The sequence below is a fragment of the Neofelis nebulosa genome, chromosome 15 (assembly GCF_028018385.1).
Source record: "Neofelis nebulosa isolate mNeoNeb1 chromosome 15, mNeoNeb1.pri, whole genome shotgun sequence".
NCBI lineage: Eukaryota > Metazoa > Chordata > Mammalia > Carnivora > Felidae > Neofelis > Neofelis nebulosa.
The window spans coordinates 31,695,704-31,720,822 of record NC_080796.1 but is presented as its reverse complement, the minus strand read 5'-3'; the positions used below and the strand labels follow the sequence as shown (position 1 = coordinate 31,720,822).

Here is a 25,119-nt window from a genome sequence, read left to right as displayed (position 1 = left end):
CTTCTGGCACTTTTTTCCAAAATGGAGAGCATGAAGTTACCCTCTTGTTGTAGCTTAGGTTAGTAGAGTTGCACCTTTTAATACTCTTTTCATCAAACAAATATGTTTCAGAGTACACTGTTAACCTTTTTAGTAACTTAAGTATTCAGGTTGCTGTGTCATTCTTAAAATGATGGTGGGGTTATATTAACTAAAGCATAGTGATTGTCTAGAAGTTTGTTTCTTTTCACTTTTTATACTTCCCTACTGTAATCAACATAGAAACTTAACTCCAGGTGTTGCTCTCATTTCCTTTTCCAGGTGTGCTCCTAAGAAAATTAGAAGCAGGCATTCGAGGAATCAGTCATGTAATTGTAGATGAAATACACGAAAGAGACATAAATGTGAGTAACTTGAGAGTTAAAGTACTAATGCTAGGATTCTGAATTTAAAAAATTAAAGTAGAATGTCTTTCCCTTTCCCCACTTTACATCTTCTATCAAAATCAGAAACTTCAGTCACTAATACAGTAGACAACTGTTTTTAGCACAGGCAGTAAACCTTTTTTTCTTGGTTAAATGCACTGAATTCTGAAAGTAAAGTTCTCTTGTTAAGTGTCATTGCAGTGATTAGTAAGAGCTAGCATAATTCAGCAACTGAACTATTTATGACTGAATCACTGATAGAATTTTAATCAATTTTTCTTTGAACTGGAGGTTTATCTATGGTAAATGTTATTTTTAAATTTTATAGAATTAGTAATGTCTTTTTGGATGTGTGCAGCTCTGATCTTTTCAGATGTTAATGATAATCATGCTCTAATTAGGAGGAAACTAGAATTTATTTCACACCCTTCCCTTTTTTGGTCTTTGGCAAAAATTGTATACAATTACTATATAATTGTATGATTTGAAGAGTGATACCATAAAGCAACAATTTGTTTTTATGCCACTGTTTTCCATATCCAGAGGTGTCATTGAATAGCAATATGTCATTCAAACTGTTAGCAAGCCACTGTTGCTCAAAACATTCATTGGCCTTTTCTTCAGACAGGACTCTTACAGCTGTTGTTGCTAGCCATCTTTATTTTGAGAAAACTTTGACCTTTATGGTTGAGCTAAAATGACTAAGAAAGTTTGGTTTATCAGATAACTTTTAAAATCTGAAATTTAACTTTCCAGTAGGATAAAATTTTTGTGGTTTTTGTCATTCAGAATCTCTTGAAAACTGTAGTTCTTTTTCTAATGAACTTAATCAAAATGAAATGTTTCAAAACTGTCTTAACCAGCATTGGTACAATCCAGTGTTTTTAGTTTATTCCAAATCCTACTGGAAACATCATGGATCATCATTGCTATTTTCCTAAAAAAGATAAAATAAAAAAAAAGTTTTGGTCAACTTTCTTTCAAAGACTGTCAGGTCAATATGAAGGTACCATTCAATGAAAAAATGAAAAAGTACCTTTGCAGAAACTATATTCTCTTTCAGATGAACCTTATCCTGAATTATCCAACTTACAGATGAATTATTCTAAATAATAGAGGAATAGGAAAATTCAGCAGTGCTGCTGGATTAAAAGGTTAATTACCTGAGTCATTTGTATTTTGTATATTAAAAACAAACAGAAAACAAAAGATAACATTGCTGTAGTCAGAATGTCAAGTACTTAAAGAATAAATCAATCATATAGATGTCTATTCTTCCCAAGTTGATGCGGTTTGAATGCAGTTCTCATCAAATTCTCATCAGTGTTTTTCATAGAATTTAACAGGCTGATTATGAATATTTACAGGAAAATTTATGGCCCAAAATAGCCAGGATTTCTGAAGAAGAGCAGAAAGGATAGTCTTGGCTTTCCAGATATCAGCACTTAACTTGGAAGTTCTAGTAATTGAGATAGTATAGTCCCTGGGTTGACCATTTGACCACTGAATTATTCAGAGTGTAGAAACAGATGGTGTGTTGAATGCACCTTTGGTAAAAGAGTGATGATGCGTTGGGTCACTGGGAAAGGGGAATAGGTTCTACAGCAAACAGAGCTGGAAACAGATGGTCATCCATAAGGAAATAGGTGCAGTTGGATCCTTGCCTCCTATCTAAATACAAAAATCAGTTTCCAGATAGATTAAGGATAAATGCCAAAGCAATTTAAAAACTCTTTAAGTAAAAAATATAAGTAAACATCTAGATAGCACTGACCAATAGAAATATATGTATGTCTGTAGGGTACCTGCATAGATGAGAGAGGAAAGGTATATGAAAAGGAATAAAAATTCAGGATCGTTTTCTGTAGTTGAGGGAGGCAGAAAGTGACGAGCAAGAGGGCTTTGCAGCCAGAGAAGAGTTTACAGCTACAGAGCTGTAGCTTTTGTGTTATTTGGTAGGTAGATGGATACGGTACCTTATTAAGTAATAACTATTTTGGCCATTATTTTGTTTGAATGAACCAAATACAACCTTTGTAACATTGTAAAACATATTAGCTTTGCAGGTGGTTGGATAACTGAGTTTGGGCTCATGGCTTTCCCATTTTCTGTAGCTAAAGTTTGTTTGCCTACAAATAGAAATTGCACTGAAAATTTTGATGAATTCTTTGCGGTTGTTTTTTTTTTTTTTTTCCCTCTTCCCTTCTCCTGTCCAAATAGTACTCATTTCTAACCCCATAGCTATTAGTCTAAAAACTATTGTTAAAAATTCTACTGAATTTCACAGTGGCCCTCTATGTTACACTTTTGGAAGCTACCAAAGAACCTGAATTTCACTGATGTCTGCATAACAAGAAATCTCTTAGGTGTCTCTCATTAGAATGAACTTACGCGATTGTATTTTCATTTGTGTTTTAATAGACTGACTTCCTTTTGGTAGTGTTGCGTGATGTGGTTCAGGCTTATCCTGAAGTTCGCATTGTTCTCATGTCTGCTACTATTGACACCAGTATGTTCTGTGAATATTTCTTCAATTGCCCCATCATTGAAGTTTACGGAAGGACTTATCCAGTTCAAGGTAAATAGTTTGGAGGTGGGGTGGGAAGGTAAACTTCTTTTATGCATTAGTGTTTGGATTTTCTTAATCTTGGAGATTGGAATAATAGTTCTAAAGACATTTAAAATACAGGCTAATGTAGAATATCAAATGAATCATGGCATTCGTGGGCCTTTAGTCAAGCTATGGCAAGTGTAATCTGAGGAGCAAGAACAAGTTTCATTCATTTCTTGAGGAGTTGGCAAGTCCAGTAAATTTCCTGACTCTTCCTTACAGCCGAAGATAGCTTTCAGAATTATATACAGTCAGGTGTAAATCAGTATAGCCTATAGATGTTTATGGGAGATAACAGTATAAGCAGCCAGAGTCAAATTAACAAGAGAATCTTTCTTAGAGCCAGAGCAAGCATATTTTAAAATGACATTAAGGTGTGTGTTTCAAGATCAAGTATTTCTGATGGTTAGGACCTCCTTTTTCAGAAGATTTTATTATTACTGTTTTTTAGGACAGCCATCTAATAGCTTGGTTAGAAAAATAAATTCTAGCACAGTCAAATTCAGGGCATGAAAATCTAAAAATTTTGCTATGTGGGTATGAAATGATAAATGGCTATTTAGCATGCTATTTTTTTTTTTTTTTTTTTTTGAAATTCCAAAGTAAGAGTAGGTCTAAAATAAAAGCCAGGGCAGTTGTATCTTGTGAGGGTAAGGGCGACAATTCTAAAACTGCTTTACATGTATATTAAGATTGAAAAAACAATTAAGTGGATGGCAGATGGGGGAGTCAGGTTTACTGTTGGAGTTTAGAGGGTACAGGTAAGTAGGAGGGAAGCTTTGAATAAACTGGGTGGTATTGGATTACAGTTAGAGACAATCAGTAAGATGTCATGTTCAGATACAAGTGAATAGATAAAGAAATCATTACAGATATGTATGGATACACAGATGAGTATACATGCATATATTTCCTAGCTCTGTTGAGCACAGTGGTGGAGACTGAGGGACACAGGAGCTAACCGGAAAGAGCTGGAATAATTTGACCAAAAAGAAAGGAACATAGTACAGAATTATAACCCTAAGGATAAAATAAATGCCCGTGAATCTGTATGGTGATTGAATAAATAAATGGGTAACAAAGGCAGATCTCATATGGAATAATTCCCAAAAAATTATGTACTCTCCTCCTTACCTCAAAAACATGACTTACCTCCCTGTCCCTTGAGTGTATTGTGCTTAATGACTTGCTTCCACAGAGTAGAGTGTAGAAAGGGAGAAACAAAAGTAACTTCACAGTAATTTGGAGTATACTTGTATATTCTTGTATATATTCTGTTTGTAGTAACTTGGAGTAACTTAACAAACAGTACCTCAGGTGAACAAGTTTAACATCGTCAGTGATGAGTCATGTAGGTTGTGTGTACCCTTGGTATAATGTGATGATTTGCACTTGGGACTCTTAGCATATAGAGGGGAAGTGTTCATAGATTATGAGACATTTCTTGACCCAGCAGAGAACCTCAGGGATATAATTGGTCAGCAGATACTCCAACTTTGCTGATGTCCCTCTTTAGAGTAATAACCAAAGGGAGACCATTTTGTATGTACGTCCTGATAGAGGAAGGATGGACTACAGTATATTACTGTATAGACCTCTCTTTCCATATCTAACTGCTGTACCATGGGAGTGTACAACACAGTGCGTGTGCCCTGCAGCCATACCACAAATGTTTGATTATTGTACATAGAGGATACCCTGTCTGGCTTAGTGGGAACATGAATGAGAGACACTTCACCCACCTGCAAGGCCCAAGCCTTAGTCCAAACACTAAGTTTGGAAAAAGAGGTTATTAACACTGGAATTTCTTGCCAATTGTGAAGAATCAGATTGAAGGTATTAAGGTAATTTTGAGTTATGAATTAGAAAATGAGTTTTGAAGACTGTTCCATTCTGAAAGTTGACTGTACTTACCTGACTGGATTGTCCTGGCAGAATATTTTTTGGAAGACTGTATTCAGATGACCCACTTTGTTCCTCCACCAAAGGACAAGAAAAAGAAGGAGAAGGATGATGATGGTTTTGAGGATGATGATGTAAGTGAATCTCATGGAGAATTTTCATCAGGGACAGGTGGTTAATGCAGTGAACGGAATGATTAAAGTAAAAAGTTGCAATGAGTTACCATTAAAGAAAACCTTTTTAAAAGCTATCATGTTTTTTAATTAATTGATGCATTTCACTCTAAAGAATTCCATCTAGTGACAAGCTCTTTTCATACCACAAGTTAAATCATCTCTGGAGAAAGGTCAAAAGGAGGAGGAGGAAATAGTAAGATGTTTAAAGGCCACATGTGGTTAGAAATAACTCCATTTTATAAGAGTTTGCTATTATATTTTCTATGGGCCAGAATACCTGGGAAGCTGGTAGAGAGGCAGTCTTGTGCCCGACCCCAGCTCTACTAAATCAGAAGTTACATTTTAACAAAGTCTCCATGTGATCTATATATACAATAAAGTTTTCTTTTTTTTTTTTTTTTTTTTAAATTTTTTTTTCAACGTTTTTTATTTATTTCTGGGACAGAGAGAGACAGAGCATGAACAGGGGAGGGGCAGAGAGAGAGGGAGACACAGAGTCGGAAACAGGCTCCAGGCTCCGAGCCATCAGCCCAGAGCCTGACGCGGGGCTCGAACTCACGGACCGCGAGATCGTGACCTGGCTGAAGTCGGACGCTTAACCGACTGCGCCACCCAGGCGCCCCTACAATAAAGTTTTCAAAGCAGCAGCTATCCTCCTAGATTAGAGAGATTGTATGGTGATGACATTATCAGATGGAGAGTATTAAATCAGGGAGTCAGGAGGGATTTCCTAAGAAGAAACAAGAAAGAAAACCGACATTTATTTTGAGAGCTCAATCAGTGGTAATATAAAAATTCATCTTGTATCTGGAAATTTGAACAGAATAAATACTAGAAGACAGTTTAGCAGCGCAGAATTCAATAATAATCTGGGATATTTTTAATCAGAAGACTTAATATAAATGAACAACAAATTAGTTTATCGGGGGAAAAAAAGACCAGTTGTAACAATTCTGTTTCTCATTACTAAAGGTTTGGTTTATCACTGATTCTCAGGCAGACTTTATAGAAAATTCAGACACTTTTTATTTTTTTATTTTGAGAGAGAGTGGAGGGGCGGTGGAGAGAGAGAATCCCAAGCAGGCTCCATGCTGTCAGGGCAGAGCACCACACAGGGCTTAAACCCCTGAACCATGAGATCATGACCTGAGCTGAAATCAAGAGGCAGATGCTTAATCGACTGAGCCACACAAGTGGCCCAGACACATTATAATAGAAATAGATGATCAAGTGAGCTGCCAGGAGGACATTTATTTAAAAATTAAAGGACTTCATATTTGGTATGAGATGAGCCTGGGAATTCTACAGGGAGATACTGTGTATAAGTAAAGTAATTGTATGGTAATTGATACATAGGATCATAGAACTTAATTAGTAAGGAAAATATTTTTGAGACGTCAACAGAGTATAGTCCTAAGAGAGATAAATACATTTGGTAGATGGAGCCATTCAGAGTTGCAGAACCGAATTTAAGAGATTGTGCTTGGATTTTGGCATTGCCAATGTATTTCCCATACATAGGTCATGAGAAAAATTTGGTATCTCAACATGTAGCAGGTTCTACATTTTTAGAGCTTAAATTTCTATATGCAGATCTGATTAATCAGCTAGAATTAATAAGGACATTAGGTGTTATTTGAATGTGAAGAACACATACAAGAGACACCTCATGAGCTGTAGTAATTGAGACCATTCAGAATATGTCTCCTAATTTTTGCAGGCAAATTGCAACCTTATCTGTGGTGATGAGTACGGTCCAGAAACCAGGATGAGCATGGCGCAGTTGAATGAAAAGGAAACCCCTTTTGAACTCATCGAGGCTCTACTCAAGTACATTGAGACCCTCAATGTTCCCGGAGCAGTGTTGGTGTTTCTGCCTGGCTGGAATTTGATTTATACTATGCAGAAGCATTTGGAGATGAATCCTCATTTTGGTGGGTGTTCTTTGAATTCTTCGAATTCTCACCCAATATTTGACAGTGAAAGTTAATAGTTTTGCTTGTTCCCTAGCCAGTGTGAAAACAAAATGTAGTATTGTGTCAGTATTTGAATAAAAGTATGCATTACGTAGAGCAGTTTTAAAATACGCTATTATTTTTAAACTTTAACTTTTCCTTATTCTTATAGGAAGCCATAGGTATCAGATTCTACCTCTGCATTCTCAGATTCCTCGAGAGGAACAGCGCAAAGTATTTGATCCTGTACCAAGTGGAGTGACCAAGGTAAAAAAACAAACATTTACACTTACGGGTTGGGAAGTTCCATAGATTCTAAGCAGATGTTATAGGCCTTCAAAGAGCTACCCCTAAAAAATTGTAATCCAGCTAAATTGAGGAGGGAAAGAAAGGGTCTTCTCATTGTGAGTTAAGTTTTCCATAAGTCAGGCTGCAGGTGGATGGTTTTTTTAAGGCTCCTGTAATTCTCTTGTCATTTGTTACATAAACAAATCCGTCCTTTTAAGTGCATAGTAGAATATTTTCTGAAGTATAATTTTTCTTAATATTTCATCACAGGTTATTTTGTCCACAAATATTGCGGAGACTAGCATTACCATAAATGATGTTGTTTATGTCATTGACTCCTGCAAGTAAGTTTCCAAGGCACCTATTTGCGTAAATCTGAAGAATGTTCCATGTAGTATCTAGTATCGGAATCAAAAACACCTTTTTTTTTTTTAAATTGAAGTTTTGTGTTCTTGTACCGTCAGAATTGCTGTGCACTATACATACTGTGATACAGGCTAATTAGTAATTCTTGGTGTTGATTTGTCATAAGTGTTACAGTAGAAAGTGAAAAGCTTAACACTAACTTCTGAGCTTCCCACTGCTCTTGTCTGCTGATGTTTGCTCATTTCTCATTGGGTGTTTCCGTTGACCACTGCCACACAGTAGCAGGCTGGTTAGTGTATAAAGATGACCAGTATTTATCTCATGATAAGATATCCTACCTTTGAATCATTCACTTAAGAATTAAAAAGCTTCAAAAAAATTTTAAAAACTCCATATTTGGTACATGATGATCCTGAGAAATACACAGGGATGCGTTGTGTACAGATAAGTACACAAAACACCCAGAGAGAAGAAAAAGTCAAAACTTTGTTATATCTGGCCCATGTCTTCTCCACATAGTCCCACAGCCTGTCCCAGCAGTCGAGAAAGATCTGCCAGTGCCCGTTCTAGGGACTGGTGCAGAGCATGCAGCCCTCTGGGCCACTTCCAATCTCTTGGTGCCAGCTGCCTATGTGGATCGTTGAAGGAATCTGAGGTTGCTTAGGGGTTCAGAAAGACCATGCAGGCACCTGTTGGTGAGGTCGTCAGAAGTGCCATGTATTCTGGTTCAGCACATAACTTTTAGGTCATAGGAAGTTAAACTAAACATTGGAATAGAGTTGGTTTGAATCATTATCATTTACTTACAAGTAGGTACTAGATCCTGTTTGTATGCTTTACAGAGTTCATTAATTCACTTAATGTTTATAAGTAAAGATCCTGTGAGGTCAGTAAGAGTATTATAGTCATTTTCAAATGAGGAAAATGAGGCACAAAAAGATGAGTATTAGTAACTTGGCCAAGATGTCAAGCACATGTGGCACATATGTGTTATTTTTCCCTCTTAGAAGTTTGACAGATCAGAAGATGCCATCAGGTTCTTACTGGTGCTTTTCACAGATAGTTGGCATAGTTCACTGGAAAGCATCCACCCCTCAGTGGACATAACAATAGTTATGTGCTGGTCGTGCATAAGAGTCTTAGAATTAATCGCTGTTTCCTATTTAGGCAGAAAGTGAAGCTGTTCACTGCTCACAACAATATGACCAACTATGCTACAGTGTGGGCGTCCAAAACAAACCTTGAGCAGCGGAAAGGACGAGCTGGCCGCGTACGGCCCGGATTCTGCTTTCACCTGTGTAGCCGAGCTCGTTTTGAGAGGTGAGACCAATTTTTTTTTTTCTTTTTAATTTTTTAATGTTTATTTATTTTTGACACAGAGTATGCGAGCAGGGGAGGGTCAGAGAGGGAGGGGGGGAGACACAGAATCCGAAGCAAGCTTCAGGCTCTGAACTGTCAGCACAGAGCCTGACATGGGGCTCGAACTCACTAACCTTGAGATCATGACCTGAGACGAAGTCAGATGCTTAACCCGACTGGGCCACCCAGGCGCTCCAAGAGACCAATTCTTGAATAAAGATTAATGATTTTTTTTACCCCTTCATTCATCCCCTCCCCCCACCCTGCTATGAACCTAATGAACTCAGAGTACATATCCACCCTGCTATGAACCTAATGAACTCAGAGTACATAAATGCCTCCAGTTATGTATATTGGAGGATAGTTGTCTTTCATAACAAGGTTGTGGCAAGAATAAAATTGTCATTGATGGCATGTTTGATAGTGGTTACCTGATTACTACTAATCTTTTAAAGGGAGGCTGTATGGACATTATTTGGCAAGAGTGGGAGGGGCAGAGGGAGAGGGAGGGAGAGAATTCTAAGCAGGCTCCATACTCAGCATGGAGCCCAACATGAGGCTGGATCTCGTGACTGAGATCATGACCTGAACTGAAATCAGGAGTTAATAGATGCTTAACCGACTGAGCCAGCCAGGTGCCCATTTGTTTTTGAGTATAGTTGACATCTGATGTTAGGTTAGTTTCAGGTGTACAACACAGCGATTCAATAGCTCTGTATATTATACTGTGCTCTCCACAAGTGTAGCTATTGTCTGTCCCCATACAACACTGTCACAATACCATCAACTATATTCTCTGTGCTCTACCTCGGACCCTTGTGGCTTATTTATCCCATAACTGGAAGACTGTATCTCCCACTCTCTTTCACCCATTTTGCCTGTTCCTCCCCCTTGTACCCTCCTCTGCCCCTCCACTCTGTCGAGCTAGTATTTTAACCATGTTTGTCAGCAGACAGGACCTGAAGAAGTCCTAGGTGTGATAATGATATTAAGGATTCAGGATAATTTTTCATCATTCTTCACTCACTCCTCAGATGAAAATAACATCAAGATATAAGTATAAAGTTACAAGTCACTGCTCAGTTAAGAGGGTCTTGTCCAGAGAGTCTTTTTGTAGTAAATATAAAACATGCTGTGGTAACTGTAAAAGCATGAGGGAAGGAGAGCTCTATAAATCTGATGATCTCTCTGCAAAGCATGAGGAAGGAGAACTCTATAAACCTGACGATCTCTCTGCAAAGATTTTATTAAACAAACATGTATATACAAGGGAAGATGGTTATTTTATGCTTTTTTTCTCTCAGACTGGAAACTCACATGACACCTGAGATGTTCCGAACACCATTGCATGAAATTGCTTTGAGCATAAAACTTCTGCGCCTGGGAGGAATTGGCCAATTTCTGGCCAAGGCAATTGAACCTCCGCCTTTGGATGCTGTGATCGAAGCAGAGCACACTCTTAGAGGTACCTGCAAATACAGACCTACCTAATACATGTAAATTATGCCATTTGTCTTGTCCTGCAACTAACATGTAACAAATGAATCAAGATACAGTCAGCAGGGCTGTGAGAAGACTTCCGATGTTGCCATATGTATTTAGTGTGGTTAGTTTTATAAAATGAGCAACATGAAGTAAGAAGGAAGTAACAGGAGTCTTTCTTAACCAATATTTAACGATCAGAACATGAGTTAGTCACAATACAATATTTTATGTAGCTCTCTTATTTTACGTAGATCTATTTGTGTTTTATAATCACATCATAAAAGTGGTAAAGTTTCAGAGAAAAAATAAGGGCATTGGAGCCAGGGGAATCTGGTTTTGAATTTTGAATCTAGTACTCATCTGTTAATATGAACTTTAGACTTTAGATTCCATCTCTCTAAAAATTCGGTAGATGGTATTACTTGTTAGGACATGTGTATTTAATGCTGTTACTATCATTTTGACTGCATGTATAGAGTTCTCATGGACTGAATTCCACTTCACAACCTACAGCAGCTTAATTCTAGTACCTTCTTCTTATCAGGTACTCCCAAATTTGGTTTTGTTCTATTTTTGAGTGAGGAGAATTGCTGGCTGTGGGCATGGTGCTCGCGGTTGGCTTGACAGATACTGAAAACTAACCTTAACCTGTAAGGAAATGTTTCACCTTTGCCTCGGTTAAAGGGGCATTCATTACTGCGTCTGCTCCTAAACAAATCTCTCTCCACAGAGCTTGATGCATTAGATGCCAATGATGAATTGACTCCTCTGGGACGAATCCTGGCTAAGCTCCCCATTGAGCCTCGTTTTGGCAAAATGATGATAATGGGATGTATTTTCTAGTAAGTGCTTTGTCTTATTGCTGATACTTAAGTGGCAGAACAATGTCAGAATCTTATTCCCTTCCCCATAAAAAACAGAAGACAAAACTAACTTCTGAAGTATAGAAGTGGCCTACTGTAGATACTGAGGAAAGTATGAAGTGCGGAGAATGAATCGTTTCAGTAGATGGACACCTGGGCCCAACTTGTTGGGGGAAAGAGCTAGTTTCTCAAAAGAGAAGTGCAGTTACTCTCAGGGGCTTAAGTAGTTGTTTTTGAAAGAGAAATAGCATTAGGAAATTTTGAAGATGGAGAGATTTGAAAAGATGGGAGAAGAGAGAATAAGGAAAGAAAAAATGTAATACTTGGTCATAATTTATGATTAATGTGCATCCATTAATCTCAGAGCTCCTTATTTATTTTTTCCCTTTCTGCTTCTGGAGAGAGCAGCTGTAGAAGTTCTTTGTTAAACCAACTCACTGCAAATAAAGCAGTATCATGGCCAAGAAAGGCTCTGACCCACAGTGACAGTACTGCTCGTGAACTGCTAGAACCAGACTGCGATCTGACTGTATTTCCTGTCTCTTTCAGTGTGGGAGATGCCGTCTGTACCATCTCTGCTGCCACCTGCTTTCCGGAGCCGTTCATTAGTGAAGGAAAGCGACTGGGTTATGTTCATCGAAATTTTGCCGGAAACAGATTTTCTGATCATGTGGCTCTTTTATCAGTATTCCAAGCTTGGGATGATGCTAGGTATGGGTTTGAAAGAGAAGAGTTGTAAGATGTGAGAACCATCTCCAGCTTCTAATGTGATACTGGGCTTTGAGAATGACTCTTTGTCTATTTCAGAATGGGTGGAGAAGAAGCAGAGATACGTTTTTGTGAGCACAAAAGACTCAATATGGCTACACTAAGAATGACTTGGGAAGCCAAAGTTCAGCTCAAAGAGATTCTGATTAATTCTGGATTTCCAGAAGGTAATGACTCACATTCTTGAAACCTCCCTGAAGGATGTTTATGTAGCGTGCACACGTTGACAGTGCAGTATATTTTAGCTTCACTTTAGACCCTGTGCTTTTTCTGTGTTCCTAGCTATTTCTTAGTTATTGGAACCATAGTGATAATCAGTTTTTCACCTTTATTCAGCCTTTTAAAAAAGGAAACAGAAGGTTGTGATGCTTAAATTGTAACACACTACAAAGATGATTAATAGGTGTTTTAAAAACTGTACTACTTTTTAGAGACTTTTTTAAGTCTCTTTTATCTTAAGAAGGGGCATAGCTTTTAGCAGTTTTAGAATGAGCGGTTTGTTGAATTACCTCAATTAGTGGTTTGTGAAGTTGACTGATCAGCCTGCCCACGTGTTCACGTGTAGATATGAAATTTACCATGTTAAATTTTAAGTGGCTTTAATTAAGGTTTTCATGTGCTGGCAGGTAAGAGGGCTTGGATGTGTGCTGGAGAAACAATCCAGCTGTTTATTTCATATGTGAATTGAGCTATTGAACTCCATCTTCTCTAGAAAGAATGGCTATTTAAGAACAGCAAATGGAATATTTTTATTGTCCTGTTGGTCTAGCTCTTATTCAGAGAGTAGATGATTAAACCAATGTATGCGGAGGGGTTTTGTTTTTTTGTCTTTAAGTAATCACTCCAGGCTTATGTTGTGGTCAAGTCTGTATTAGAAAATACAGGTATTTTAGTTTTTTTGTTGTGGAGACTCAGCAGAGTTTCTCCTTGAACTTAATGTGGGTGCAAGAGTTCAGAGAATAGAGGAAGTCAGGCAGGCAGGTTATCGGAAAAAAGACATGGGAAGGAGTCAGTTCGCCTAATTCTCTTAACTAGTTTACATGCAGTATGGGATCATGACCCAGATACCTGATATTTTTACCCCATTCCTCTTAACAGATTGCTTGCTGACACAAGTGTTTACTAACACCGGACCAGACAATAATTTGGATGTTGTTATCTCTCTCCTGGCTTTCGGGGTGTACCCTAATGTGTGCTATCATAAGGAAAAGAGAAAGATTCTCACCACTGAAGGGCGTAATGCACTTATCCACAAGTCGTCTGTTAATTGTCCTTTCAGTAGCCAAGACATGAAGTACCCATCTCCCTTCTTTGTATTTGGTGAAAAGGTAAGAAAAGATTCGCTTAGAAAAATTAGCATTGAAAATCTAGGTTGTCCTTACTTATTAAAGTGCAGTGGGAACATGAGTTTTCATTTTCTTTAAATTTTTTTTTTTTGACGTTCATTTATTTTTGAGACACAGAGAGACAGAGCATGAACGGGGGAGGGGCAGAGAGAGAGGGAGACACAGAATCTGAAGCAGGCTCCAGGCTCTGAGCTGTCAGCACAGAGCCCGACGCGGGGCTCGAACTCACGGACCGCGAGATCATGACCTGAGCTGAAGTCGGACACTTAACCGACTGAGCCACCCAGGCGCCCCGAGTTTTCATTTTCAAAGCATAAGTTCATTATCGTTATTTGGGAATTAGAATGTGCTCTATTTCCTCTTGCCTCTTTTTCCATCTGCAGATTCGAACCCGAGCCATCTCTGCTAAAGGCATGACCTTAGTCACCCCCCTGCAGTTGCTTCTCTTTGCCTCCAAGAAAGTCCAGTCTGATGGGCAGATTGTGCTTGTGGATGACTGGTACGGAGTTTCAGATGTGAACTACAAACTGCATTCTTAAAGTTGTGGTGTAAGGGGATACAGCTGCCAATCTAACTTAATTTGTGAAACATGACAATTTCGTGACACAGTGAGGTGCTTTATAACATTGTCTTTTCTTGGAGAGTGGTATACTTTGGCGGTTCATACTCAGTAGTAAGTCTTACATGACCTATACCAATAGAAGCAGATGCATTAGGCATTGGAGCTATATCTGCCCCCATGAATACTACCCTAGGGAATCAGAATCCAGTTGGAACTTGGGTACTTCTTTTGTGTACTCTGTTGGTTAGAGACGACTGGTAAGCATGTAGTAATTAGCACTTGACAAAAATGGAGATCTTAATGACCAGTCAGTAGGCTCAGTCATATTCCTGAAAACTTGTAACACTCCAGCAGTGTGTAATTTCTTCCATTCTTTTATTGAAGCTAAGTGATCTGCATTGCTAACCTAACAGTATTTTGCTTGAAAAACTTCTTGGTTCTCAATACCTGCCAGTAGCTAGCAGTGAATTTTAAGAAATTAAGTGTAGACGGTTATTGTTCTTGATACCTGTAGTTGAAAGTATTGGTACTTAGTAAGAAGTTAAATTTATTCTTTCAGTTACCATGTATGAAATAGGGAGGTAGTAGTATTTTGCTATATGTACCCTTGTTGTACTTTGTCGTTTTTCTCTATTTTAGGATCAGATTGCAAATATCTCATGAAGCTGCTGCCTGTATCACTGCTCTCCGGGCAGCCATGGAGGCTCTGGTTGTTGAAGTAACCAAACAACCTAATATCATCAGCCAGTTGGACCCCGTTAATGAGCATATGCTGAACATGATCCGCCAAATCTCTAGACCCTCAGCTGCTGGTATCAACCTCATGATTGGCAGTACACGGTGAGTATCCCAGTAACTTCTCTTTGAACCAAGCTGAGGACAGGAATCTTTTTTTTTTCTTTCCTGTCTTAAGCTATTTATTTATTTATTTATTTATTTTGAGAGGGAGAGAACACGAGAAGGGGAGGGACAGAGAGAGAGGGAGAGAATGAATTCCTAGCAGGCTCCAAGCTGCCAGCATGGAGCCTGGTATGGGGCTTGATCTCGAGAATCATGAGATCACTGACCTGAGCTGAAATCAGGAGTCAGACGCTTAACCAGCTGAGCCACCCAGGCGCCCCAGAGAACAGTGATCTTACACTGGCCTAAAATTCCCACAGTTAACTGATAGAGGCCTGGTTATTTAAGTTAAAATTCTAGACGTACATTCAATATGAAATGTGATGCTGGTTAACACATTCAGAAGGATGTTACTAACTTTTGTCTCTGTTAATGATATATTATGTCAGTGCATATTGGGAGTTTGAAGGGGACCTTGAAAGTACATTCAAAGCCCAGGGTGGGTCACATGACAGGAAAGTGACAGAGCCCAGACAGTTCTTTTTGCACAGTACTGTTTTGCTATCTCTAGCGAAAAAATGTTGGTGGGTGTTAAATTGCTGCTTCTTCAAATGAAAAGCCTCAAGGTTTATCTTAGGGAAGTGGAAGAATGTGAATATCTTAGAATGCCTGGGTGGCTCAATCGGTTAAGCTTCTGACTCTTGATTTCAGCTCAGGTCATGATCTCATGGTTCGTTGAGTGCCAGCGCCCCAAGTCACGCTCTGCGCTGACAGTATGGAGCCTGCCTGGCTCTTCTCTCCCTCTCTGCCCCTACCCAGTTTGCTTTCTCGCTCTCAAAATAAATAAACTTTTTAAAGAGAAGAGTGTGAGTATCTTGAAGGGTAAAGAGAAGAATGTGAAATATCTTAATTCTTAAATTTTTTTCTTTGGTTCACTTTTTTTCACCTTTTTATTTGCCCACAACCTTTTATATGGAAACATTTGATACCTGCAGAAATGGCAACCCCCGTATGGTATCATAACCTAAACGCCCTAATCACCAGCATCTTGTGCCCCTTGCTTTCATATATCTGTTTGCACAAACACACCACTTTTTCTTAATCCTTTGTGATGGACTCTCAGCGGTTGTTATTTTACATTGGTACACTTAGTGTATCATTTAAGCACATAGCTGCAATACCATGATCACACTCCAAAAATTTAAGTGTTGTGATAACACTAATACACAAACATACTAAAATTTTTCTAATTACCCAAAAATATTCCTTAATCTCCCTCTTAAGGATCACTTACTGCATTTGGTTATAAACTACTGTAATTTTAACATATAGAACTGTTATGTGTTTTATGGATTCTGGGTCACATCTCGCTATAACTGATTTACTTCTTAAAACTTATTAATCATAGCACATAGTATTCATTGTATTCTTGGCACTGTGCTAAGTGCTTTTCTGATATTTGATCTGTGATGTAGGTAGATCTTGTTCCTTTAATATGAATGAGGGAACAAGCACAGAGAAGTTCAGACTGAAGGCCATAGAGCTAGTGAATGGTAGGACTGGATTCAGACTAAGACCATAGCGACTCCTAAAACAGTACTCTTATTTATTGTGTTAATACTTTGCCCTGCCCAGAGGGTCAAATATATGAAGAATTATTGAGAATAGTCTTCAAAAAGAAAGGTAGATAATAAGTGTCATAGGCAGATACAACTGTAGTGCTCATGGGTGTTTAGAAGAGGAAAGATTACTTTTGGCAGGAGGGATCATGATTAAGGAGGCTTCACATATAATCTGCTCTGTGAAGGACAAAAGTGCTGACCTAGAAAGGATGGGATAAATACAAGACAGAGTTTAAGTTGCGTAAATATAACGATGGCCTGAATTACAGTAGGGAGAATTGAAATGGAGAGAAGTGAGTGGATTAGACAGGTTTGCAAGAGAATTGGGAAGAACTGGTGATGGGTTGCAATGGGGGGGAATAGTGCATGGAAGGAGTGAAGACAAACCCCAGCCACATTTCTGACTTGGACAGCTGCTGAATTCAGAGTGCTAGTCTCTAAGGAAAGCTGCAGAGGAGGAGGAGTAAGCAGTGTGGGGTATGCTGAACTGGGGTTTTTGGTGAGACATCTTGATTTATGCAGTTTTTCATTACCCCTCATTTTCTTTGTACTTTTCCTAGGTATGGAGATGGTCCACGTCCTCCCAAGATGGCTCGATATGATAATGGAAGTGGATATAGATGGGGAACTTCTGGTTATGGTGGTGGAGGCTATGGCAGCGGAGGCTACGGAGGTGGCGGAGGCTATGGTGGTAGTGGAGGCTTCGGTGGCAGTGGCTATGGTGGTGGCCCCAACTCCTTTCGGGCAGGCTTTGGCGGAGGCTATAGAGGAGGTGCCCGAGGTGGCTTTAGAGGTGTCTCAGGAGGCGACTACAGAGGGGCTAGTGGAGGAGGCTTCAGAGGATCTGGGGGATTCCAGCAAGGGGGTATGAGAGGGGGCTTTGGGGGAGGTTACTTTGGACAGGGAAGAGGAGGTGGTGGCTATTAAAGCTTGGTTATGTCAGTTCCTATGCATAGACAGTAAAAAAAAAAAAAAAAAAAAAATGCATGCTACCTATTTCCCCCAAGTTGTTGATTTGATGCCAGTAAGTAAACCCATTTTCCATCCATTTTGTGGTTCATTGTAGTTTAAGGAAACCAAGCGTATAGCTACATTAGTGGTTTTGTTTATATTATGTAAAATATGATGACCTATTATAAAAGTACCACAGTTTGTATTTTTTCTTTAAGGAGTAAAGATTTGCCCTTAAAATTAACTTGATATTTTCTTGGCTTTAGTTTACTACAATAGAAAATAAAGTATTATACCAAATACTGGCCATGTAGTTCGTTGTTGACCTTACATGGTAGAGTAATTTTACAATGCCAGTTACATCTATTAGTTAGTTTTAGGCTTCACAGGAAAAATTGTACTTTCAGTTTTCCAAAGTATACCAAGTGATATTACTGCTTGTAGTAGTTAAAATAAATAGCCTTGAAATGGAATTGTTATTCTTACAGCAAATCCTGGCCAGTACACAATTTCACATGGACCTCTGCACTTGAATAAAACTTTTGACCTACGGCTGAATATTTTTACTTTTTCCCAAGCTTTGTCTTTGAAAAGTCTAAGACCAAGGTCAGCATTCTCTTTTCTAGTTAGTTTGTAGTGTAAAAATTAATTTTAATTAGAATTAAAAATTAACCTACAAAACTCTTTAATGATTATAAATCAAAGAATGAACCTTCACCAGTGCATCAAGTTTTAGTAGAGATGTTTATACATTTATAACACTATATGGTTTTCAATAAATTTTCACGTTTCTGACTTGAGAAATAGCACAGTATAGGAGAGATTACAAAGGCTTGGACTGAGTAGAATTGGGCTCATCTTAAAGCTGCAGATCTCAAGATTGTATCTCCAACTATGATTTCCTTTCTGAGCATCAGATCCTATTAACAACTGCTGCTTAGATATCCACAGAAATCAAGAACTCAGCACTTTCCAGACTGAAGAGAACCACCGAATTCACCCGGTGCCCTATCCTATACTGTGTTCCCCTGTTCATCTGTGGTTTTTGGTGTGTGTGTGTGTGTGTGTGTGTTTGTTTTTGTTTTAATCACAGGAGTTTTAGCTGCTTCTGGCCAAAGCCTTAAACACTTTCTGGTTGTGCTTTCGTAAACCAGCTGCCTGTTCTCTTCAGGCTTGTGTTCACTTGGAAGTACAGTGATGCTGCAGCCAGCGTAAACATTCCCATACAAATCTCATACCACCGCCACCCACTCCTGGCTTAAACCATTGATTCCCTAGAGCCTTCAGAGTAGAAACTGCTCTCCCTTCTCCTCCAGCCTCAGTCCTACTCCCCAGCCATACTGAACTTCTAGCCTCATCAGTGCACCATGCTTTCTCTTGCCTTTTGCACATGTTATGACAACTCCCACAGAACATATACACTCAGTAATACCTCACTCACCTGGTACTCATTTCACCAACAGCTTTAACTACAAATGAGAAATCAAAAGATGACCAGAATGGCCAAGAGAGATGACAATTACATTCCCTAGAACTTGAAAGAACCAATTAGGCATAATCTTTTAGTCTTCTGCTAAGAACCTAAGGAAATGCCTAGGCAGATTTCTAGAGCTCTTCTCTTTGTGGCTCCCTGCTGCCTGTGTTTGCGCCACCAATTATAGCTATCCTCCCTAAAACAGCCTCTGTCTCTTGAGCTCCGTGAAACTGCTTGTGCTGTGCTTGGTTCTTTCTTCCTCTGCCATGATCTACCAGTTACATGTATGGAGATAACAGCTTTGTGGGTTTTTTTAAATAGGTCATTTGGTTTTCTAGTTGTTTGCATGGGAGTGGGGAGGAAAATCAGCCATCAGACTGTCCATAGTGGAAGTGGAAGTCAACTTAAGTTGATTTTAATTGTCAAAAGAATCCATTATAACCTCCAGAAACCATTCCTTTTTAAGAATTATCAGACACATGGAGCGGGAGGCCATGTGGAGGATTACTTTGTGGCATATTAATATACCTGGAGATATCGAGGTACCTGGGTGGCTCAGCTGGTTAAGTGTTCAACTTCGGCTCAGGTCGTGATCTCATGGGTTCCTGATTTCGAGCCCGGATTGAGCTCCATGCTGGCAGCTCAGAGCCTGGAGCCTGTTTTGGATTCTGTGTCTCCCTCTCTCTGCCTGTCCCCTGCTCACACGTTCTGTCTCTCAAAAATAAACATTAAAAAAAAATACCTGGAGATATCAACCAATGTGCCGTGTTTCCTTTCTTTCTCAAACGTCCCTCTATATCTGCCTGGAACGAAAAGAATATTCAGTTTAAGGGATGCTGCAGGTGCGAGGTGACTGGAAAGCGTTTCCAAAACAAGAAAGCCGATTGTACCCCTTTCCCATTCAGGAGATGAAAAGGGCTAGACACAGTAGGGTGAAAGAATTGGGGAGAAAGATCTGTGGAAGGGTGTAAAGTTGCTGCTCACCACACACGTTCATTGGGGTTTGGAAGTGTAGGGAAATTTGGCACTGACAAAACCGGGTCTCCCCTGCTAGAAATTTAGGCCGGGATAAGAATGGATCTGTGTACTTCTCAGTTTGAAGATTGTAGCAGTGATGACTCAGTAGCTTTCTTTGAGGCTGAGGGTGATACAGAAGGGAATCGCAGAGATTCCTCTGGGCCCAGAGAGGGAATAAGCCGATGTGCCAGTTCTGGGAAACCGTGCTCTGTGTAGTCTTTGTGTCAAGAGGCTGTCAACGCTGTGTCCCTAAACAACAGCTACAGTTTGATGGGATCTCCTCTATGTTGTGAGTGTGCACATAAAATCTTCTGGACCTCACCTCTGCCAGAGGAACCACGACCAGGAGACCACGAACAGTTGTGTCTGCTTAGGGTCAGCACAGACACCTAGAAAGAGGACCTCAACTGTGTGTGGCAAAGCACATATTTGAAAGCCAGTTTCCCTGCCTCTGATTTTAGAAGCAGAATTGGGATAAGAGAAACACCACCAGAAATGGAAGTGTGAATTACCCTGAAACTGATGGATGGTTTTGGTTTTGACTGGAAAAAGTTCCTGAATCCACTGGATTTACCTGAAAGGTAAGGTAATTAGAAGTGTATTTGTGTCCTGTGATATTTGTAGACTGTCCTATTTGGTGTAGTGTAAATTCTGAATCATGTGAAGAAAATTTACTACTGAATCAGAGCTGTGATTACAGTTATTGAACTACTTAGTGATAATTTAGCTTTTAGTAAAGAATCTACTTGGGAACTAGTTAGGGTGACCAACTGTCCCAGTTTACCCAGGACTGAAACATGGAAACTGCTAAAACTGGGAAAGTACTATGCAAAGTGGAACAAGTTGGTCCCCGTAGGATAATCTTAATGGGAGATCGTTCAGGAATTTCCAAACTTTGAAATCACATATTCCCTTCAAACCTAGAAATTAATTATAGAGATGTTAAAGGAAATTATATAATCCAGTGTTTAACACTTCTCACTTTGGTAAACCTATGTAGTATTTTCCATACTAACCTATAAAAATATGAACTATATATACTTAGTGGTTATTTTTAATACTTTAGTAATTGGAATGATTTAAAAATTTTATCTTTTTAAAATAATAGGAAGTACAATAGGATTTGATTAACCCTCTGATATAAATAAAATCTAAAGTTTTTTGGCATTAGTAATAGTTCTAAGCATTTCCAAATTAAATTAGTATGCTAATGACAGCTGTCAATGGCTTCAGAATTTTATTGGTAAGTAAAAGTGCACCTTATACAAATGCAAAATCTAAAAAATGATAAAAAATTTTGTATTGTCATGTTTGGTATTAAAATAGTTATAAGTTGCCCGAGTTTTCTACAGAACAAATGAGTGTTCTGTAGAAAAAGCAACATAATTTTGTTACAAGACCACTTTAGGCTTCAGTTTGAATAGTAACGAATATGTGAAAAGAGACTTAAATATTATGCATATCAGTGGTCAGAAGCTTCTGTGGGCTGAGAGGCACCTTTGAGAATATGATGAAAGCTGTGACTCCCCACCAGAAGGCATGCACAAAATTTTTTACTTAAAAGTTTCACTAGATCACAGACCCTTCAAGCCCTTATGTACTTCACTTTAAGAACACCTGATTCAGTTCAATCCACTGAAGTGTACTACTATATTTGTATAGTCTTCTCGTCTTTCATTTTAATAGTTTGGAAAAATTATACCCCTGTCCTCAAATGTAATGTTTTCTGGGTGTAGCTGTTGAATCTAGAAGAGAACCCTTACTTCGGGGCAGGTGTCTTCAAAGAATGGCAACTTTCTCCTATAATCAGAGCAACTTTTCTGTACCCCGTGCTGCCAGAGGAATGCCTTTCCCTCCTTTGATTTGTAGCCAGTTTCACTGCTGCTACTTTGTAAACTGACAGCAGGCTTTGGCATTGTGGGTCCCATTGTGCTGTTCAGTTGAGGTTCTACCCTTAGCTGCTACTGGCATAGTAATGAAATGGGAAGTTTCCACTCCCACTGCCAGTATTACAAAAAAGAAAAATGGGGTTCAAACTCATCCCTTTTCATTCCACACCACGGGCCGCTCATCTAACCTTGATTTGATCAGTCTTTGACCTCTAGAATCCTAACATTTTCATCCTCAGCAACTTTGATGAAATGTCCTTAAAAAGTCCTGGATTGTAAATCTCAGCCTTCAGCACAGGCAGAGACGCCCTAGTATCATTCTTTAAAACTATTGGGGCGCCTGGGTGGCTCAGTCGGTTAAGCATCCGACTTCAGCTCAGGTCATGATCTCGCGGTCTGTGAGTTCGAGCCCCGCGTCAGGCTCTGTGCTGACCGCTCAGAGCCTGGAGCCTGTTTCGGATTCTGTGTCTCCCTCTCTCTCTCACCCTCCCCCATTCATGCTCTGTCTCTCTCTGTCTCAAAAATAAATAAATGTTAAAAAAAAATTTTTAAATAAAACTATTTAGCAGTTACTACTTAGGATGCATGGTACTGTATGGGATGCAATGTTCCTAAGACCTGAGGCCTATATTCTAAGAAATTTACAGTGGAGGGCACCTAGGTGGCCCAGATGCTTAACCAACTGAACTAGGCATGCCCCCCCTCCCAAAACAAATGTGGTTTTAACATTGTTTTTGATACTTAGTCCAATAAGAGCCTTAGGTGGTCTATGTAGATAGTAGGGAAAAATTAAGTTTATAGCCAATTCCTGATTCATTTCCATTTATCTGCTGGGAACTGGAATAAAGTAAGACAACACAATAGCACTATATTATATAGAATTAGGTTCAATTGTAGGAGACCAGGAAATCCAAAGTAAGAAGTAAACAATACAGAAACATTTCTTCCTCATTCAAGAAGTCCAGAGGTAGTCAGTATAGGGTCAACAGATGTTCCATGTTGGTTTTCATTGTAGGGCTGGTAGGTAGGTGTTCATGTTAGAAATTCATGTTTCTTCCATCTTGTTTTACCATTGTATGGTTTCCATTCAGAATCACCACATGGGCCAAGATAGCAGTTGTTTCTCAAGCCATTACGTTTGAATTCCAGCCAAGCAGAAGGGATAGGACCTTTCTACAAAGTTGTGCACATTATTCCAACTTGCATGTCTCCCTACAGCTAGGATCTAATCACCTGGCTACACGTAACTGTAACTGAAGTTAGGCATTATGTCTAAATTTGATGGCTGGCTGGGGTGCCTGGGTGGCTTGGTGGTTTAAGCATCTGACTCTTCGTTTCAGTTCAGGTCATGATGTCGCGGTGGTGAGATCGAGCCCCCCGCCTCTGACGCTCCATACTCAGCATGGAGTCTGTTTGGTGTTCTCTTTCCTCTCTCTGCCCCTCCCCTGCTCATGCTTTCTCCCAAAATAAACATTAAAAATAAATGAATTAGATGGCTTATGTTCCCTCTAAAATAGGGGTTTCATTTTCTAAGATACAAAAAAATGGCCTTTTTCACAAAGCAGAACTATGGATTTTTGTTTATAAAAGGAAATAAGCACTCAGCCTCAAACACTTATCTTCCTTCCTTAATTTGACTTTTACTTTGTGTTGCCTGTAACTCAGCGAAGGTGACTGTTGCTGTAGAGGATCTCTTGAGGCTGAGAGTTGAATAAGGCAAGGTTATTCTTCAGTTTCGTCAGTAGCCTTTTTTTATTCTTTTACACAAGGTCTTGTTAACTGGGTGACATAATTTAAGGTATTGTCCACGGAGGCTTTAACAAGAACAGTCTTTCTATAGTGAATTTAATGAGCTATAAGAGGAGGAATTTTCCTTTCTAATCCTCTTCCTCCACTTCCTTGTTTTTGGCTTTAGGAAGAGGTGATGGACAAAGACAGGATCTTTTGAGAGTGAGCAAAAAGCAATAGCTTTGCAAGAGCACGCTGCTCACTCACGGGTCATCTGACTTTTATCTGTTGCTGCCGTTGGTTTCCAGTCTATTTCTCTTTTTTCCTATGCTCACTTCAGAGTAGTTTTTTTTTGTTTGTTTTTGTGTTTGCTTTTTTTTTTCTCCTATTCTCATGTCCCTAAAGCATGCGAAAGTATTTTTTAGATTTTCTAAGAAATTTGATTGTTCACAAAGTTTTCTCCCTCCTTCATCTTCCCATCTCTCCTTTCCAATGTAACAAATGACCACAACTTTAAAGGTTTAACATCAGTTTATTATCTTACACTTATATAGATAAAAGTCTGACATGCATCGCCCTGGGCTAAAATCAAGATGGTGACAGGAACTTTCTGGAGGCTTCAGGGGAGGATTTGTTTCCCTGCTCATTTGGGTGGCTGGCAGGATGCAGTTTTTTGCAGTTGTAGGATTGAGATTTGTTTCCTGGACGGTTGTCAGCCGAGGGCTGCTCCCAGCTTCTAGTGGCCAACTACGTTCCCTGGGTTATGACTTCCTTCCTCCACCTTCAGAGGAGGCAACAATGGATTGAGTCCCTCTCCTGTTTTCAGTTTCTCTCGCCTCTCCAGTTGCACCACCCTGACCCACCCTCTTGCTTCCCTCTCCCACTTTTAAGGACAAATGTGACTAGATTGCACCCACCTGGATAATCAGGGACACTTTCCTCCTCTCAAGGTCCTCAACTTTAATCACATGTGCAGAGTCCCTTTTGCCATGTAAGGTATGTATTCACAGTTTCTGGGGATTAGGGTGTGGACATCCTTGGGAAGGTCATTATTCTGCTACCACTTATCTTAACCAACTTTCTGGGTCAAAGGCAGACAAATCCTAATTCTCCTCAAAAGAGATTTAAAAAGTTTCCTCCAGGGGCTCCTGGGTGGCTCTTTCAGTTAAGCATCCAACTCTTGATTTCAGATCAGGTCGTGATCTCAAGATCATGAGATGGAGCCCCGCGCCGTGGGCTCCGTGCTCCTGCACCGTGCAAGCATGCAGCCTGTGACTGTCTCTCCCTCTCCCTCTGCCCTTGCCCATCTCATGTGCACACGCATGCACGTGCTCTTGCTCTCTTAAGAAGGTGAAAACACATTCGTTTTGGAATTAAATAGTGATGGTAGTGATACCTATCACAAGTATACTAAATAGTGTGGAAGTATATACTTTAAAAGGGTGAATTTATGATGTGTGAATCATATCTCAAAGCTGTTATTTTAAAAAGTTAAAATGAATCAATGAAAGCA

At 39.3% G+C, this 25,119-nt stretch overlaps 1 protein-coding gene across 2 annotated transcripts in view; it reads left to right on the top strand.

Annotated features, from left to right (window-relative positions):
• DHX9 (DExH-box helicase 9) overlaps nucleotides 1-17,530 on the top strand; it is a 48,491-nt gene extending 30,961 nt beyond the window's left edge. For both annotated transcript variants that reach the window (XM_058702290.1, XM_058702291.1), the window contains 15 exons: nucleotides 301-383; nucleotides 2,826-2,982; nucleotides 4,951-5,051; nucleotides 6,814-7,027; nucleotides 7,221-7,315; nucleotides 7,607-7,680; nucleotides 8,870-9,022; nucleotides 10,366-10,526; nucleotides 11,277-11,388; nucleotides 11,959-12,120; nucleotides 12,217-12,344; nucleotides 13,276-13,505; nucleotides 13,907-14,022; nucleotides 14,725-14,925; nucleotides 17,108-17,530. In XM_058702290.1, the coding sequence (XP_058558273.1) occupies nucleotides 301-383; nucleotides 2,826-2,982; nucleotides 4,951-5,051; nucleotides 6,814-7,027; nucleotides 7,221-7,315; nucleotides 7,607-7,680; nucleotides 8,870-9,022; nucleotides 10,366-10,526; nucleotides 11,277-11,388; nucleotides 11,959-12,120; nucleotides 12,217-12,344; nucleotides 13,276-13,505; nucleotides 13,907-14,022; nucleotides 14,725-14,925; nucleotides 17,108-17,474 (2,354 nt within the window). In that variant the 3' untranslated portion in view covers nucleotides 17,475-17,530. The remainder of the gene's footprint in view (nucleotides 1-300; nucleotides 384-2,825; nucleotides 2,983-4,950; nucleotides 5,052-6,813; nucleotides 7,028-7,220; nucleotides 7,316-7,606; nucleotides 7,681-8,869; nucleotides 9,023-10,365; nucleotides 10,527-11,276; nucleotides 11,389-11,958; nucleotides 12,121-12,216; nucleotides 12,345-13,275; nucleotides 13,506-13,906; nucleotides 14,023-14,724; nucleotides 14,926-17,107) is intronic.
• Nucleotides 17,531-25,119: the final 7,589 nt, after the last annotated feature.